The sequence below is a fragment of the Branchiostoma belcheri genome, unplaced genomic scaffold (genome assembly GCF_001625305.1).
Source record: "Branchiostoma belcheri isolate BF01 breed outbred unplaced genomic scaffold, Haploidv18h27 scaffold24, whole genome shotgun sequence".
NCBI lineage: Eukaryota > Metazoa > Chordata > Leptocardii > Amphioxiformes > Branchiostomatidae > Branchiostoma > Branchiostoma belcheri.
The window spans coordinates 2613436-2630864 of record NW_017803843.1 but is presented as its reverse complement, the minus strand read 5'-3'; the positions used below and the strand labels follow the sequence as shown (position 1 = coordinate 2630864).

At 42.0% G+C, this 17429-nt stretch overlaps 2 protein-coding genes across 8 annotated transcripts in view; both read right to left on the bottom strand.

The window, feature by feature from the left end:
* The window catches only part of LOC109470944 (probable G-protein coupled receptor 75), a 7418-nt gene extending 2804 nt beyond the window's left edge, over positions 1-4614 (bottom strand). Inside the window, exons 1-2 of the mRNA XM_019770039.1 lie at positions 3927-4614; positions 10-533 (exon numbers count right to left, since the gene is read on the bottom strand). Of these exons, the coding sequence (XP_019625598.1) occupies positions 10-521 (512 nt within the window). The 5' untranslated portion in view covers positions 522-533; positions 3927-4614. The remainder of the gene's footprint in view (positions 1-9; positions 534-3926) is intronic.
* Positions 4615-5105: 491 nt separating this feature from the next.
* On the bottom strand, positions 5106-15871 carry LOC109470968 (POU domain, class 2, transcription factor 1-like). Of its 7 annotated transcripts, none has more exons than XM_019770075.1 (13): positions 15799-15844; positions 15520-15681; positions 13396-13485; positions 13079-13191; positions 12433-12519; positions 12017-12178; positions 11733-11894; positions 11504-11611; positions 10989-11051; positions 10471-10728; positions 10222-10341; positions 9805-10049; positions 5106-8777 (listed from the first exon to the last, which is right to left on the bottom strand). In XM_019770075.1, the coding sequence occupies exons 2-13, from the start codon at positions 15560-15562 to the stop codon at positions 7928-7930; spliced, it is 2301 nt and encodes a 766-aa protein (XP_019625634.1). In that variant the 5' UTR covers positions 15563-15681; positions 15799-15844; the 3' UTR covers positions 5106-7927. The 7 variants fall into 7 exon arrangements, with proteins under 7 accessions (XP_019625634.1, XP_019625639.1, XP_019625635.1 ...); XM_019770080.1 differs by having other exon boundaries at positions 15572-15681; XM_019770076.1 differs by lacking the exon at positions 15520-15681 and having other exon boundaries at positions 15799-15871.
* Positions 15872-17429: the final 1558 nt, after the last annotated feature.

The following is a 17429-nucleotide window of genomic DNA, read 5'->3' as shown; positions in this document are numbered from 1 at the left end:
GTCCACAACCCGGCCAGCACCAGGACGGCGCCTCGCCAGGAGATAGGCCGCTTGGCCTGCGACTTGACCATGGTGAGTCTGTGCAGTGCAATGGCCACCAGTGTAGAGAGGGACATGAATGTGCAGGTGGTGCTGAAGAATACAAACACGTTACAAAAGGGTTTGGCCAGGCTGGGCGCCGGGTCACGGAACAGGCAGACGGTGAAGGCGGGAGTCACCACGGCACAGGCGATAAAGTCACAAACGGTCAGGTCGAAGATGAGCAGGTCGAAGCCTGTGCGCAGCTTCTTTCCCCAGCTCTGGAAGGCCGACAGGAAGATGACGGTGTTGCCCACGGTCCCTACCAGAAAGACGGCCACCAGGAGAAAGGTGCTGGCCACCAGGGTGGAAGGGTGCAGGTCGTCTGGTCCGTAGGGCAGGGAACTGGAGGAAATGTCATCGCTGGCGTTGGCGGACCAGTTACGGAGCGCACCTGGCATGAGGGGCCCTCTCACTGTCGTCTGCGCTGCCTCTGGATCCATCTGTCGTCTGAACTGCAGCAACACAAAGACTACATATGCATAAACAGCAGAAAGGTACTGTGCATGATTAAGAAACACATCCTCTGTAGTTAACACAGGATCTCTCACCACGGGGTGGCAAGCGAAAAGAGAAAGCGGGTGGTAACTACGGAGCTGAGGGTGGTACCCAGGCTATACGACATTAAATATGCCTAGTGTAAGGCAATTGCTCCAAACTATCATTTAAACACTGTCCACATCTAGAAAGTTGCAAAACCTGGTGCCCTAACATTACACGCTTTTTCACGCGCCGGTGTGACGGAGATCTCGCACCCCCTGATTTTGCACCCCCCCGGGGCGAGATCACTAGCGATCTCGAACCCCCCGGGGCGAAATCGCTAGCGATCTCGCACCCCCCAAGCTAGTGTTTTCGCACCCCCCCAAACTAGTGTTTTCGCACCCCCCGGTGATCTCGCACCCCCCGCCAAACATTTTGAAAATTGTTCTGTCTGCCCGGTATATAGTTGAAACTGCATTTTGGTGGATAGTACTCAACCCACTTACCAACTCAGCCAACAGTACATATGTAATGGTATTGCATGTCTATGACCAATTAGTACCTACAGTTCAAATGTGGCGAGTGTACGTCGTCCTGATTGGATAAAAAAAATCATGTGACATATTCCCACCATCTTGCAAAAGTTAGCTGTACAGCACACTAGTACTGTGCACGTGAATGCTATTCATATACGCGATTAAATTAGATCGCTCTTCTGTTACTTTTCCTGTTACTGTTGAGAGGATTCTATGGAAATAAAATTTGAATACATGTAATTCAATTTGGTGTCTTGTATTGCCTCAATAACCGAAGGAACGTACCCTTGCAGTCAAAAGAACATGAAAGGTAAACAAAAATGGATTTGTGCATTATATACAACTAGAGTTCCACGATCTCATACCTTCGCCAACTGATGTTCACCTTAATTTATATTAGATTATGCATATGAGGTCTTAATTTGAATAAATTATGTTTAATGATATTCAGCTTTGCTCACCCTCCAAACGCCACAAACATCAAATTCCTGGCAGTTAAAAACAATGAAATTATAGCTTTTTCTTATGAATTATGCAAATTAGCCCCTAATTTACATAATATTATATGGCCATGTTCCTCTCCTGTCCAATTACACATGTCACAAGTCTGAATAGTCCTATCATGGCATGCAACAGATTTATAGAATATCCTCATTAACAATGCAAATTATATCCTTATTTGCATAATTGTCATCTCATTATGTCAAGCATCATCTAGGCTGCCTACATACCAAAAATCACAATGATTCCTCAACTGGTTCTTGAGTTATCCTCCTTTAAACATTTGAACTTAAAGTCCCCTGCAGTTCCCAAACAAGCTGCTAGGGGGTCCAAACTTACGTCACTTATTCCCCAGGGCAAGAGCTATCTATCATGCAAAATTCATGACCCTAGCATGTTCAGATCACGAGATATCAAAACCGGACGTTCTGCTGCAGTACCATAACAAGCCGCTAAGGGGCCCAAAATCTAGTCATTTCGAGGTCTCATCAAGACCAACCCACCTACCTAGTATCAAGACAATATATTCAAGCGTTCTTGAGTTATGGTGGTAACAGGCAGACAAACAGACAGACAGACAGACAAACAGACACACCGCCACGAAAACATAACCTTCTTGGCGAAGGTAATTACTGAATATTGGTGTTGTCATTATTATACTAGAGTATAGTGTTTGTTAATAGGTAGCATCTGATATAGTAACCACTGTGAATTACGAAGGCCGTAACAGAACACATACGGGGTGAACAAATCGATTGAGGGGGTGCAAGATCACCAAAGGGGTGCGAGATCACTAGTGATATCGTTCCGGGGGGTTCGAGATCGCTAGTGATTTCGCTCCGGGGGGTGCGAAATCACTGGGGGTGCGAGATCTCTGTCACACCGGAACTAATGCAGACGACAGCGGTGTTAACGTTGTTTTTCACAAGTCGGTTTTCTACTAAACAAACACTCTGATTCCGAAACCAAATTTTTTAAAGCTTTATTTCTTATGTACGTGGCGGTTGTGTGACTGCTTGATATAGGTCGTATATTTCTGGACACGAGCCGCCGCTACGAAGTGACCCTCTTTTCAGCGCCACCATTATTACTGGTGAAATTCTGTTTTTCGACAAAATGATAGATAAATATATAGAACTATACTTTGCGTGCAAATAACAGCTGTGTGTATTGACTATGTTTATTTACCCTTTAACTAGCAAATTGGCAACAGACACGGTGTACCTATGCATAATAAAAAGAAATGAAAAAAAAACTTAAGATCAGTACACCCCCCCCCGTTATACCTTTCGATTTGTTGCATCTTGTTTAAAATGGCCCCGAGGGCTTTCTTTATATAAATTTATATCGTCAGATTTTATTTTATTCCATGCCACCTTGTATGACCAGGTATGGGAGTGAAATATATTCTTCTCCCTTTGTCAAATGGATTCAAATGATATGAAATTTAGCTGGATTTGTGGGGTTTGATTTGTCCTATTCAAGCATTTGAAGACGAATTCACCCACTTCTATGAGAGTTCTTTGATTTCAATAGTTGAATTGTTTTAACATGGTCGGGAATAGTGAGAAAGTAGAGATGCATTCTGGACACGTTGGTAAATACATGTATACGTTCCAGCCCCATGTGGAACCTCTGAAGGGAAATGTTACGATAGACGAATCACCTCCATGTGGATCCTCTGACCTCATTACACAATCATGTGCAGAAAGATTAGAAAACTGCACGGTTCAACAGGCGACATCTCGGATAAGCGAGGCAGGTATGTATCAATGAGCTCGGTTGACCAAAGCCAAAGGAACGGTGCAGAACTCGCGCAAGCCCAGCCTGACAGGCGCTGTGGGAGGCGGATGGTTGGCAGGCTGCAGATTTGCTAGGCAACTATTGGGGACATGGGGGATGCTTGACCTTTCTATATCGCTGCTTGGGGGACTGGGAGAAACCTTGTGCTCCAGACTCATGTATCATGCCGTACATCAAGATATACATCTACCACTCCCCTCGCTTTCCCAGCCACCATTTGGCGTGCGCCTTTCAGTTTGGTTGGGTCAGGTTATGGCAGGTTACTAGACTTAGTTTAGTGTTAGTATTTACAGGAAATTATACATGGAATTCAATTAAATACACTACCGGAATACACATAAATGAAGAGTGACACCGAAATGCAGCCTGATTTCACAGGTTGCTATATTTCGGCACGACATAATGCTTGCATCTCCCCGGGAACAAGAAATCGCCAGAATATACTTGTAAGAGAACGCAGCTACGGCTCTCCCCTGCGAGTAGCGGTCAGGCTGAAACCTGTTGTGTGCTGATCAGGCTCTAACCTACCGTGCTGAAGGCGAACCTGCCCGCTTTTGTGCCGATGTTCACCCAGCCTCCTGGATCCTTACTGCTCGGACTCGGTTGGGTAATGGATACGAAGGACTATGTCGCTGTGGTTACTTTGATCTAAAAACGACTGAAACCCTGACAGCTCAGCTCCGCGCCCCTCCTCAGCTCTGTAGGCTGCAGCTAGAGGAACAACGTCATCGCTTACGTCTTCAGCTGAGGAGGCCCTGGGCAGGGAGGACCGCGCTAATGACGTCACGGAGGCTCAGGTCCCCCAGGTCAGCCATTTAGTAGAAAGCAAGGCAGAAGAAAGTAGTCCTCTATGCTGGGGAGTTTTTCGAATTTCAGAGTCCCAAAAGAGAAAAACAACGCAATGTTTTCCCCTTCCCATCTGCTAGGACAATACCCAGGCTGAAATCACGTCGCTGGAGTTGGTTGTGGCACAATTTGTGGGGAATGGAGCAAAAAAATTGTCACAGGGGACTGTACAATACCGCATATAACGGGGGTGAAGATAATCATAAACCATGGGAATGGACAATGGCCGCCATATTAGGGATTGTACACTATATTTGGTGGGGATCGAGACGAGATAATTAGTAGTACATGTATAATCAATGAGAGAATGGAACATCCCCCATGGCTTATACTAATAAATTTGACAGCTGCCGTTCTCTTTAGGGATTGTACAGTACTATATTTGGCAGGGTGTGAGACTAAGGAGGTTTAAAATCAATTTAGAATTTAAAATGAATTTAATTTCAATTAAAAAATCCTATATTAAACACAACCATTCTGTGTGGAACCGTTTGGGTTAAGTATACAAAATGAAGAAAAAATCTGTACTAATGTAAAAGCAATCACTTTTTGTACTCAATAGTGCCACACTGAAGAAATCCAGTCAATGATGCTAGCATAAGCAACAAAACACAAATGGACTGTACCAAGGTCCTTGGATGTATAGACTTAGTTATCAACAGGTTGGTTGGGATTAAAGCCCTGACTTTGTGGTTCATCATACAACGGCACACTTCTGTGTGCGCAAACATTTGCAAGCTATTCTATAGGAGAGGTACGGCAAACTTGTAGAACTGATGTTACTTTTCTTTGGTAGGTTCTATCATCACATAGGCTGAAGTAATAAGCCAGGCTGAGCAGTGGTGAGTGGGTTGGGTTGGGTAACATGGAAAAAATAGAACATTTATTGGTTCTAAGATACTAGTACTGGGTAAGAGCCATCTACAAACTGTCCATATGGACAGCATACTCTATTTCAGGTTTCTGTCATGATATACAATCATCACACCCATCCCCACATCATTACATGGACACATCATAATATATATTTATATATATGTATATAGTTATGTGGTTAGTGAATAAACATTAAATTGAGTATGCCATCAACACCAGCCTGAAGACTTTCTGTTACTTGGTGTTACAACGACTGCTGAACAACCACTGCTGGCTGGAATGATCATCCTCCCAAGGAAGGGAGGTTCATTATACAGTGCAAGAGTAATGCCTGTGTGGCAGCTTGCACCAGAACCACTGCAAATCATACTGTGTTGTACGACAGTGTCTCACAGCACTGTTTTGATTTTGAGCAATGTGTCTATATTTTTTAGTTCACATCCATCAGACCTGTATACAATATTCCTTTGCAGTAAACCTATGGTACAGTATTCCTTCCTCTCCCTTGCGCTATAATGTTGTAACAGAAGCTGCCTGGCAAACTAACAAAATCAAGGCAATCTCCCCAAGGACTTCATGCACCTTGATCACGACACATCTTACAATTCCATCATTGTCAATAATGTGAAAAGCATACACTTCACAGGCACATTATCAGTGAACACTACGACAAATACTTACAACACTGTTAGACCACTACATGGGTTATCTAATACAAGTCTACCCATGGCAATAATATTAGAGAATGTACTAATATTTCATTTAAATGCAGTACAAAAGTTTACTGTATAAAAATAATACTTGAATACTTGAAGCTAGCATATTGTACACATGTGAGAAGTAACTAAAATATCTACATCCTATAAACAGTTACACAATAGGATTCTTAGCATAGTGGATTGTAGACCAAAACATGGGGTACAGTAAGTAATTAACATAACTGGTTAAGATGCAGTGTGGTGTTCCAATGTTGCTTCTCAACCTACACAACAACAAAATATGTTTTCTCCACTGTTGCTCTATACATTGTTATTGACAAAATGCATTGTTTAGAAATTTCACGGGAGATACTACGGGTATGGCTTGACTGCTCAGGGTTTGCAGAACCCACAGTTCGTGTAGAAACAACCACATCTTCATGCTCGGATGACATGAAATACTTTAGGTCACATATCACTAAAATGGCTCCCTCCTATAAATACATCTATGATATCATACTATTTCCAGATATCTTGATTCAAAGCTGGGGGAATCATTCAGAAAACTGTCAGTAACAAAATCCTATTGAGAAACTTGTCCAATGAGACTTGCATGTTACAATACACTGATAGCACACATACCAGTACTCAATATTGAGTACAACAGCATTTTACAATCAGTAAAGAAACTCTGACAAAAACAACAGTCTCAGGACTGTAAATGTAACTTTATACATGGTTTTGCTTCATCTGGCCTATACAGCACATATTTACCTGTCAACAAAGTGAAACTCTCCCTCACATTTCTGTCTCTTGGCACCATGTGTTATGAGTTGTGAGGTATCGTTACTAGCACTGCTTTTCCTAATAATATACATAGAACTAACATAGGCATGACAACAGCTACAAATACTTCACTACAGCTATGTACACAGAATACATACAATGACGTTTGACTTGGTCTGTGCTCCATATGACTAGAGATTGCCCGTATTTCTACCCAGGGCTACTTGGTCAAATGTACAATAAATAGTAGGCAAGCCATAACTGTGGTGCCTGTGTACCAGTAAGTATCTGATTGTATACAGCTCACAAACTGTTAGACACAGAGTAAAAAATCTGAGATTTTTTTAATCATCTAGAATTCAAAGGTATAACAGATCCGCTGATTTGCATTGCATAAGTGTAGTAAGATCTTTCTGAGACTTATGGAAAGATGTACAAAACTGCTTTTTCTCATGTAATCCCACCCAAATAGGACTCCAGTTATATGTACTCTACTGGCAGAAATGTGCCAGTCACATTGATCATGTTGTTTGCAAGGATGTAGATCAAGTCAGTTTTTCCATTTCATTTGTACACTGTCAACAACAAATAGTTCATGAGTGCTGTGACCCGCTTCCGTTTGACAAGTTGAGGTTTGTTGAAAATTTTTGTATGTGAATGTTTGCCAATGAGGGAGCTGGAATTAGGAGCATGCTTAAATCAATTACAGTTAATTGCATTTAATTCTGATATGGGTAGCCACCAGCCCTCCACCTATTGCTTGTATAGCACTAGGATACATATTTGATTACCTTATCATACTTATTAGAAATACATCAATACCATACACCTAATACATCACCATTTATAACTGGATACACAGCACTGATACACAATACTGTAAACATTACACTATCCCCAGAACACCATCTTTTCAACAAGTACAAAATACTGGTAGTAAAAAATGTGTACAGGTGAGGACAGGAGACAATGCATCTTTGCCACCACGTCATACCACATGAGATTGACCAACTAAACAACACAACACAACTTTGCTAGTGTTGGGTTTAAAATCCATCAGTTGTTTTGGAAAGCCCAGCTGGTCCATAATCTTGCCCTTACATCTAAATGTCGAAAAGAAAGTCGATGCATTCAGAATTCATGTGGCGTTTATATTGCCACTGGTAATCTAGCTTTCTGAATGTCTGACATAAAAACTCAAGTACAAGACTCCACGTTAACATTTGACAGTCGAGACATTGTTGGAGCAGCATCTCAAATGCCTCCATGTAACTGGTTTACAATAAAAGACCAAACAACACCAGTTTTAATCTCTACCCTTCACTACTGTGTTTGTGCCAATGTCTGTGGCTGAGTCTTTGGTGGGCTCTGCTGAATCTGAGTAACTGTAAAGGTGGTGTGGGGAATCCCGACACCTTGAGACCCCAGGCTTGAAATGGGCGATCCCAAGGTTGAAACTGTCGAACCAACAGTCGAGGTCACACTTGGACTAATCGTTGTCCCGACTGGGGTGCCAATAGTGGAGACCGCCTGTGAGCCGAGGGTGGAACCTACTGCAGAATCAATAGTGGACACTACCTGCGAGCCAACAGCAGGGCCAATGGTGGAAACTACATGGGAACCAATCGTAGACCCTAATGGTGACCCAATGGTAGAAACTGCATGAGAGCCAACAGAGGACCCTATAGGGGAGCCAATTGATGACACAACATGGGAACCAATGGTGGACCCTATAGGTGAACCAATCGAGGACACAACATGGGAACCAATGGTAGACCCTAAAGGTGAACCAACAGTGGAACCTGCCTGTGCACCTAAGGTGGAACTCACCTGTGCACCTATGGTGGAACCTATCTGTGGGCTAAGGGTGGACCCAATTTGTGACCCCATAGTTGAACCTATGGGAGAACCAATTGTGGATGCTATAGGTGAACCAATAGTGGTGCCAACAGTTGAGGCAACGGTAGAGCCCACGTTGGTTGAAATCGGTGAGGTGACAATTGTGTCTGCTTGGTTGAGGGAAGACTGTGGGTTGATCCGCTTCTCCTTCTGTCGCCGGTTACAGAACCAGACCCTGACCACCTCTTTCTCCATTCCTAGCTGTTCTGCTATGATTCCGATCTCCTCTGAGGTGGGTTTGGGATTCTGGATGAATGCTTTTTCCAAAGCAACCCTGCAGGATTAAAATGCATATTTATTTTTATTTATTTCTGTATTCTTTAACCAGGGTAGCACTAACTCAGTGACATAGCACTGCTTTACAGAGTGGCCCTGGGTACGACACATATATACACGGAAATACAACAATATATACACCAAAAACAATATCATAAACGTGATCCATTACTTGTAATCGGGGTCATGCCAGGTCGTAACGGAGGGAAGTCAGAGGTCACGTAACTGAGCATACAGTGTTCTGAACATCTGTATCGACTGTGCAGTTCTACACCGGGTGTGAGTTTATTCCAGTCCACTGCACCTTGATAAGCAAACATTCTCTTGCCGCATTCCAATCTAGCTTTAGGAAGTCGAAGGGACTGGTTCATACGGTGTCGGGTGGAGTAGTTGTGGGTTTCTAGGGTTCGGTTAAAGATGTCTAGGTACTCTGGCAACTGGTTGTTTATCGACTTTCGTACAGTTTGTAGGAGATGCATATGGCGACGTGAAGACAGATCTTTCCAGCCAAGGCTGGATAGATGATCAGAGCTGACGTGATCTATATGGTAAACCTAGTATTATTCTTACTGCTCTGTTTTGAAACTTTTGTAGATTGTCTGATAAGCCTTTCCCACAATTACCCCATACTACATCGCAATAATCAACTTTCGGTAAAATCAAGCAATTAAATAACATTGTTAAAGTGGTTTGTGGTAGAACAGAAACGAGTCGCCGAAGAACACCTAATCTTGCAGACACAGAGTTTGTCAACTTCTCAATATAGCATTGCCATGTCAGACAATGCCATAAAAAGTCATGGCATTCGGTAGACTTTCGTTTTTGAGATATCATTGTTCACAACAGTAGGTCATCCAGCAAAGAAATGCACCCATGGCACAGGGTGATGATAAGATGATAAAATAAATACAGCCTCCTGTAAAGTTATCATGACATCTACATGTATATACTGTACACTGTACAGTAATGGTGGGATGTTAAAGCCCATTCTAAAACATTCCAAAATCAATGTTCCCAATCCCTACCTAACATTGGTCTCAATGCTGGTTCTTTTCTTCCGTCTCCTGCCCAGCATTTCAATGCTTCCATGGGGACTCCCTAGTGCCCCAGGGTTGGCCATGCTGGAGTCGGCATCCTGTAGCCATTTCTCCAGCAGGGGCTTCAACTTGCACATGTTCTTGAAGCTCAGGTTGAGGGCCTCAAACCGTGAGATGGTGGTCTGACTGAAATCGTTCCCATACAGTTTTCCCATGGCGAGGCCAACATCTCCCTAAACAGCAATAGGAGAGACAACTTTGAGTGTACATCCTTGTCTACTGACAGTTTAGAAAAGTTCTGATCTCGTAATGTTGCTCTTCCATGTGCCACTCAATGAACCGAGGAGACAGAATATGGCATTCTAGTTATCGTCTAACATCTGCAGTTAGAACACATTCACACACCTGAGTGAAGCCAAGCTTGATGCGCCTTTGTTTAAACATCTTGGCAAACTGTTCCAACTCCTCCAGCTGACTGGGCTCATCTCCAGAAGGGCCTGAAGATGTCACTGCTGACTTCTGGATCTGGGGTAGAGATACAAAATGTTATCATTCAGTCATCTTGATGAGTAAAAACTGAAACAGTTAAGCTGCAGTATTACTTACAAGAAGGCAATGGTTTTTAGTATTTAGACAACCTAACAAATGGTTTACCTGTATGGTCTGTATTTGTGGCTGAGTGTGAGTGGTCACTGGTAGCTGGGCCTGTGAGAGAGTCAGTACTTGCTGGCCCATGGTGGACACACCCTGTGTGGTGGCGACCTGCAGAATGTTCTGCTGTGGAATCTGCTGCTGTGACGTCTGCAGGATGGCTGTTCCCTGCTGGGTCTGTACAATGGTGGGCTGGGCAGCCACCGTGGTAGTCTGCTGAGTGGTGGGCTGGGCCTGCGTTTGAGTCACTTGAGGTGCGATCTTCAAGGGCAGAGGAAAATGTGTTGAACAACTCATCAATACATGTCTTTGTTGCAAAGAACAAGAAACATCATACATTTGTAATGCAGCTCTAAATGTATTACTGCTTACATTCAACTATGTAATGTGCAGACCAGGTTTATCCATGTATTAGAAACAGAACATTTACTCGTTGAGACACTGTCCTCAGGACTCAAATTGGAAGAATGACTGATCATTAGACTAAACTCTGTGTAAGTAACTCATCCTGGTGGACTCACCTGCTGTACCTGTTGAATTCCTGGCATTTGGGGCTGAGCCAGGAAAAACTGACCATTGCCAAGCTGTAATGTGTTAAACAGAGTAACTGAATCAATGTCTGTTCCTGTAATCATTGCACATAAGCCATGAGAAAGAATTACACAAGATGTGTCATTTCTCAAGACCTCATAATTAGCTATCGCTTGAAAAAAACTTTCTTAGTTAAATTGACAAAATTTGATAGACATGACAAACAAGATAAGCTTCGATCTCACACCCACTTTTGTCTTTTCATCATACAATGTTGAAATCATCATCTAGAAACAACATGTTTTGACATAAGACTTCTAGCAAAAGCAAGATTTACCAATGATGACACTGGGAGGGTGAACAGCTAGCCTTGGTAAGATTTTGATTTGAATCGTGGAACAATTATCATTGAATATTTCTAGGTAGATTTTATCAGCGAGATGTTGACCACCATTATGACAGACCTCACACAACTTTATCAGACCTGTATCTAGAACACACTGACCTGTCCAGGCTGGAACAACACGTACTGCTGCAGGTTGAGGTTCTGCTGCTGCAGCTGCTGCAGCTGACTCAGGTCTGCAGCTGTCAGCTGGATGGCTGAGGTGGTAGTCTGTGAGGACACAAGTTCAATATATCTACATACATGTGATGAACTATTTCATGGTAAAACAGAAATTGAATAATGAATTTTCATCCCCCTACCCCACCGTAAGTCTATAAAGGAAGTTAACCTGCGGTGTGACAGCTATCTGTGGGTTCTGTACAGTCAGGAACTGTTGTGGCTGCACAGCCTGCTGCTGCTGTTGCGGCTGCTGGTGCTGCTGGCTAACCTGCGGCTGGATGGCTGCCAGAAGGGTTCCCTGCTGCACCTGCTGCTGCAGAACAAGCTGGGCCTGGGGAACAGAGCACACCATGTCATCTCACTCCTCTGGACCGTTCATATCAAACCTACCACAAATACCCATCACTATCTCATCCATGATGATGTGTTAGCTAGCAAGACAAGGTCAGGTACCTGGTTGAGCAGCTGCTGCTGCTGGTGCTGTGTCAGCTGCAATTGTGACACATTCTGCACCTGTTGCTGCGGCTGCTGCTGCTGTTGGTGCGGTGCTTGTGTTTCTTGCTGCTGCTGTGATTGCTCCAAGTCCTCATTTTTCACTTCCAGGTTTAATGATGTCTGCAAAGACCATAAAATCAACTCTATCATATAAAACAGCCTTTTGTCACCCTTAATCCAATACCGTTACCAACAACAAAATATGTACACAGTCTGGTGTGTATCACCAGCTAAACAGACAGATACCATGTAAGGCATTTCCTCTCAAGAATGGGACATACTGCGGTAGATTCAATAACTAGCAAGCCAATTTAAAGAAAATGTACAGCTATCTGGGTGGTTAAGGATAATAAAAAGTCCTAGAGAGACCTTACCTGTTGTGCTGCAGCTTGATTTGCCTCTTGCTGTAGTTGTGCTGCGTGTACATGGGGATTGATATACAGAACCTGTGGTTGAGGCTGCTGAAACAGAAAGCATCAACATCCCTTCATACAACTGTTTCAAACATGCAAAGTGCCAGTAAATGTACATGAACTTATGTGAGCAATATACTTAGTAGTAAACCGATCCTGATTGAACACGTTGAACCGCCCATGTTCTATTTTGAACATCTCCGTCAAAGTCAATGCAAGAAGGACCGCGCTGGCCACCGGTGCCAAAATGGGAGAAAATTGAAATGAGAAAAACAGCTCAGGTATTCACGGAGGACGGCACAACTTATACTTTTATAGGTCTTTCTGATATGATGTAGAAACATAAGCAAGTGGACACAGACACTAAACAATTATTATAGCTTTATAAACAAGTACAAGAATAACAGAACATCTTTGATTAACTTAAGTACATCAGATGTCACAAATTCAATCTCCCTTTTAAAACAAGGAGCCTCTATCAAGCAGACATCAACTAATCTTGCTACTTTTAGATTTCCCAGACTGATTTTGACGGATGTGTCCAAAATACGAAGGGAGGTTCGAGATGTTCGATCAGGAAGTTCAGTCTATTGTGTAAAGGCCATACCTGTTGAGAACTCTGGTGCAGTGCATGCTGGTCCTGTAGTTGTTGACTCAGTCCTGATGTTTGACTAACAAAATCTATCCCATTCACTGACCCATTAGCTGTGGTACCATCATCTACCAAAACAAAACAACTTCAATGGTCAGGCATTGGTTTGAAAAACTATGGAACTAGCATAATGCTAAAATCAACAGTTTTAAATTTGTGCATTGGGCACAAATCATATAGAGTAGCTTAGGACCCTCAACTTTCCAATATGGAAGAAACATATACTTCACAACAATAAAGACATATTTCAATACGAATCCAGTGTAACGTACCCTCAGATTCTGCCCCCTCCCTCATTTTCTGTACATCTGAGGAATCACCTCCTGCCATCTTTATTAAAGGGTCTGACAAGCCAGTGTTTTCTACAGAAAGAGAAAAGATGTGTAAGTACCATAGAGAAAAGAAGAATTAGAGAGAAATGATGTGTAAGTATTATAACTGTAAAGAAGGTACTGGTCCAGACTCGTACCCGTACCTTAACTAAGCAAATTTGGCCAATCATTTCTAAGTTATATGTGTAAGCCAACTGCCTCTTTTACTAGCTATAGTATGTTGCTATTGTTGTATAATGAGGGTTTACATTTTTTGATCTAAAAACAAAAGTTTTCTTGATTTCCAAGAGCTAAATTATCAAAATTATCACCTTTGAGATACAATTCATCTATATTTAGTTAGTGTAGAAAAAGGTGTCCCCTGGTGTTAATTTTCATTTTACTCAGGTACAGATAAAAGTACATGGGATGTTTAGGTCTGAATCCGTACCTATATAATTTTACAGATACAGGTACACATTTTAGGTACATAGCCCTACAATGGGTACTATAGCTCAATGATAAATATTTTACTCTTTAAACACATGACTGATGGCTACACACTAAAATGTAACCTTGATTTTCAGACAAGCCTGTAAACATGGTGGGGCCAACATCAGGTTTACCTAATTAAGTTAGAAGTATTGACTGTCAAGTGAACAATTAGTAATGCTAGAATTGTTTCAATGCAACATGAGGATATATATATAAGTTATAAATGTACTGGTAAAAAAACTTATCATCAAAATTGTTGGTGAACTACACCTTTTGCTCATTTTACTATTTTTTAGTGACAAAATATATACAAAATGTGTTTTCTACATTGTGTCTTTTCAAAGCTGTAAAAAACCTTCGCATAATAATTTACAAATATATATATATCAATATATACATGAAAACTGTTGACACTAAACTCCATTTTGTGTTTTTAGTGCCATTAGACCATATGTGTGGAGTCTGATGTGTTTGCATGCAAGAAGATATCACACCATATCTCTAAAATTTCGTGTATCCCGTCTTTACTTACGGGTGAAATTGTAAACATTACTTGCGAGCAAGATACTCAGAAAGATGACCAGTCATTTCGCAAAAGATTTCTTCCTTTATATTTTGTTGATAGTTACTCTCTCTCTCTGTGAATATCTTAGACTTGAGGAGACATCAATCCATTCAAATATAGAAAAGGTCAATGTATTTATGTTGGGTATGTCACAAGTGCAGAACCTGATTTCCACTGACAATAATATGGTTCATTATAAACATCAATGTGCCGCCCCCCTCCCCAGTGACCTATTTTTAAAGATTACCTATTGGCATTCCCTGTCATGTACAAAACCTGTGTATTGGAGAAGACAGTGTCCCTTTTCAAGCGTTGTGTACCGTGCACGTGGGCACATTTCTCAATATTCATCGTGCCAACAGTCTGGTTTGATCCCTGAGATGATATAAACTGTCCACAGACAGGCAATCCGCCCAGGGACGCCAAGATGTCGGCAGGGCGGTATGCCCCATACATTTGACCGTGCACCATAGCCGTAGCCCTGCCAAGAAAGAGGTGTCAACTTCCACTTTGATGCCCGCGAGCAAGGCCTCTGTAGTGTTATTTGTGGACCTAATTGTTCATTAACATGTGATTTTACTAGGGACGGCTAGATTGCCGCGCCCATTGGGCAAAGTGCGAGTGATTTTCATACGCGTATATTCAAATCGTCCCCGTGTATGACTGTATCACTTAGCACGCGGTCCTTTGTTGTTGTCTACTTCATTTGCATTCAGCGGCTCTCTTGAATTTTGGAAAGCGGTCTGCCAGACCACGTTCAAGCAAAATCACACAATACGCGTTCCAAAGGCTCGGGAATGGACTACCTGAACGTGTAGTAAGTTGATCTAGAAAGAATCGCTGAATTTTACGGTAAGCATCGACGAGTGGTCTTGACAGATTAAGAATGCAACGGCGTCGGCAAGCCCTGGCAAGGGGCAGGACGCGATCGAAAATCAACGCGTTTTTTAGGCAAAACATCAGACTTGAGAACAAAAACCACCCCTTGCTTTAAATTCAAATAGATCAGTAAACGCTACCCATACCTAAGGAAGAAGAGGAATGTCCAGATTTGGCAGAAATCACCATAATATTTACATTTCTTGGTGACACCTTTGGCGATGTTCGGGGCGGCAATGATCCACATGAATAAGTCCGTCGCAAATCGCATCACAACTCGGGGCAAAATACTCGGTCAAGATCATCAACTCACGATAGAACACACATAGAAATAACATAAATCAAAGATTCTGAACATAGCAATCAAATAAAGCGCAAATAAATTATGCTAAATTGAAATATGAATATGTAAAACTGGGCCTTACCTTGCTTTTCATCTTTCGACGCTGCCTCCGCCATTTTGAATACCAATTTTCTACCCAGGATGCACTGCGTGTAGCATAGTTGGGCGTTTAAAACTTGGGACAGAATAGGGGTTACTACTCTCAAAACTTGCATTACGTAGTATTAAAACATCATCAATATGGATGTATTTCCATAATTTTCAATGTAAAACATAATTATAAATTGTTTTATACAATTAACGTACCCAAAATTTCAAGAAAAAGCAATTTAACATATTTCAATATAATAAAATCCCCCTATAAACAAAATGCGAAGGTACCATTGGAAATACAATGCCAAGGAATGATGATTATCATCACATGGCAGGAACAAAGAAAGGCCAAATCTGTCAAAAATGTCTGCAAGAAGCAAGGAGGTTGATAGAAGTAAAGTAAAGAAAATGAAATATATGTACTCATGAAAATTAGATTTCATAGCGCGTCATTTCAGTTGATGATTGATGTGCACCTGATGTCAGATTGACTCTACCGGCGGATTGTGAAATGTCCATAATCCATTATTCACCGTGTGCAAGGACATTATACAACACGGAACAAGAGTTACAATTGAACGTCACGTTACCCAACTACATTACTTGTACTTTTCAACAAGGACAAGGCGTTTCCTTTGACCTTAGGCTGAAGTGTACCCAAATCTACTGTCACGATAAATCAGTGCATTAGGAAAAGTTTTCGTTGTTATTTTGAAAGATTCTTTACATGTCATGAACTTCAGATTTCAGGGACGGGTGGGGTGAAATTTCCGTCTGTCCCAACAAGCAAATTTCCGTTCCGGGATAAAGTGTGGTCCCATTGAGGAATGAATGGGGTTCTCTTGCCCTTGACCGTCACGTTCTGAGAAAAGAGACAATATCTATGTTGTTTGAGATCCGGTACGGATGTGTGTTTGTCAATTCATTTTCATTTCCGTGTTTTGCTAGTTGCTACTTCAGTCACAGTCTAGAACAACCTAATCTCCGGCAAGCAGATGTTTAGGTGGCAAATGCATGGATACAGTCTGGCCAATGGATACTGCTTGGCCAATTTGATACTGTCTTTTGTGGCCACCTAAACATCTGCTTGGAGATTAGAACAACCCACATCTTTCGTCATCAACTGGCTCGTGCCCCTGGTAATAACTTTGCTTCCGGCTACTTTTGTCCGCTCCGCTCCATTTCATAATCGCATTGTTACATGGAGTAAAATTAAACTTTTCCGCTTTAGCGTTGTTGCGATGTAAAAAAAGTCATTTATTCCTATGATCGAAAGACAAAGCTATGTGTAGTGATGACTGTTGCACTTGGAACGCATTGCATAACTCCCGGCTTTCGCCAGGTGTCATCTGACCGTCAAACGTGCAGCATATGAAACGATTAGTATTTAAACCTTGAGTATTTAATCTCTCATGGTTCTGATTTATTTATCACGGGGCGTTATAAACAACTACATACCAAAGAAAGCAAAGAAACTCAGTGGAGAGCGTCACTGTAAGTGTTTTCATGTTCTGGCACAGCCGCTATTGTTTACACTTCTTAGCAGTGGTATGCCTTTGTGGGGGCGGAAGGGAATAATCCTATGACTAATGATAGTCAGTGTTTACAGTTTAGCATTTG

Coding starts and splice junctions, on each gene's coding strand:
- LOC109470968 (XM_019770075.1), bottom strand. CDS start 15,562: ATGGTGATTTCTGCCAAATCTGGACATTCCTCTTCTTCCTTAG. Junction 12,520..13,078: donor TGCACCAGAGTTCTCAACAG/GTATGGCCTTTA, acceptor TTTCTGTTTCAG/CAGCCTCAACCACAGGTTCT. Junction 12,179..12,432: donor ATCAAGCTGCAGCACAACAG/GTAAGGTCTCTC, acceptor TGGTCTTTGCAG/ACATCATTAAACCTGGAAGT.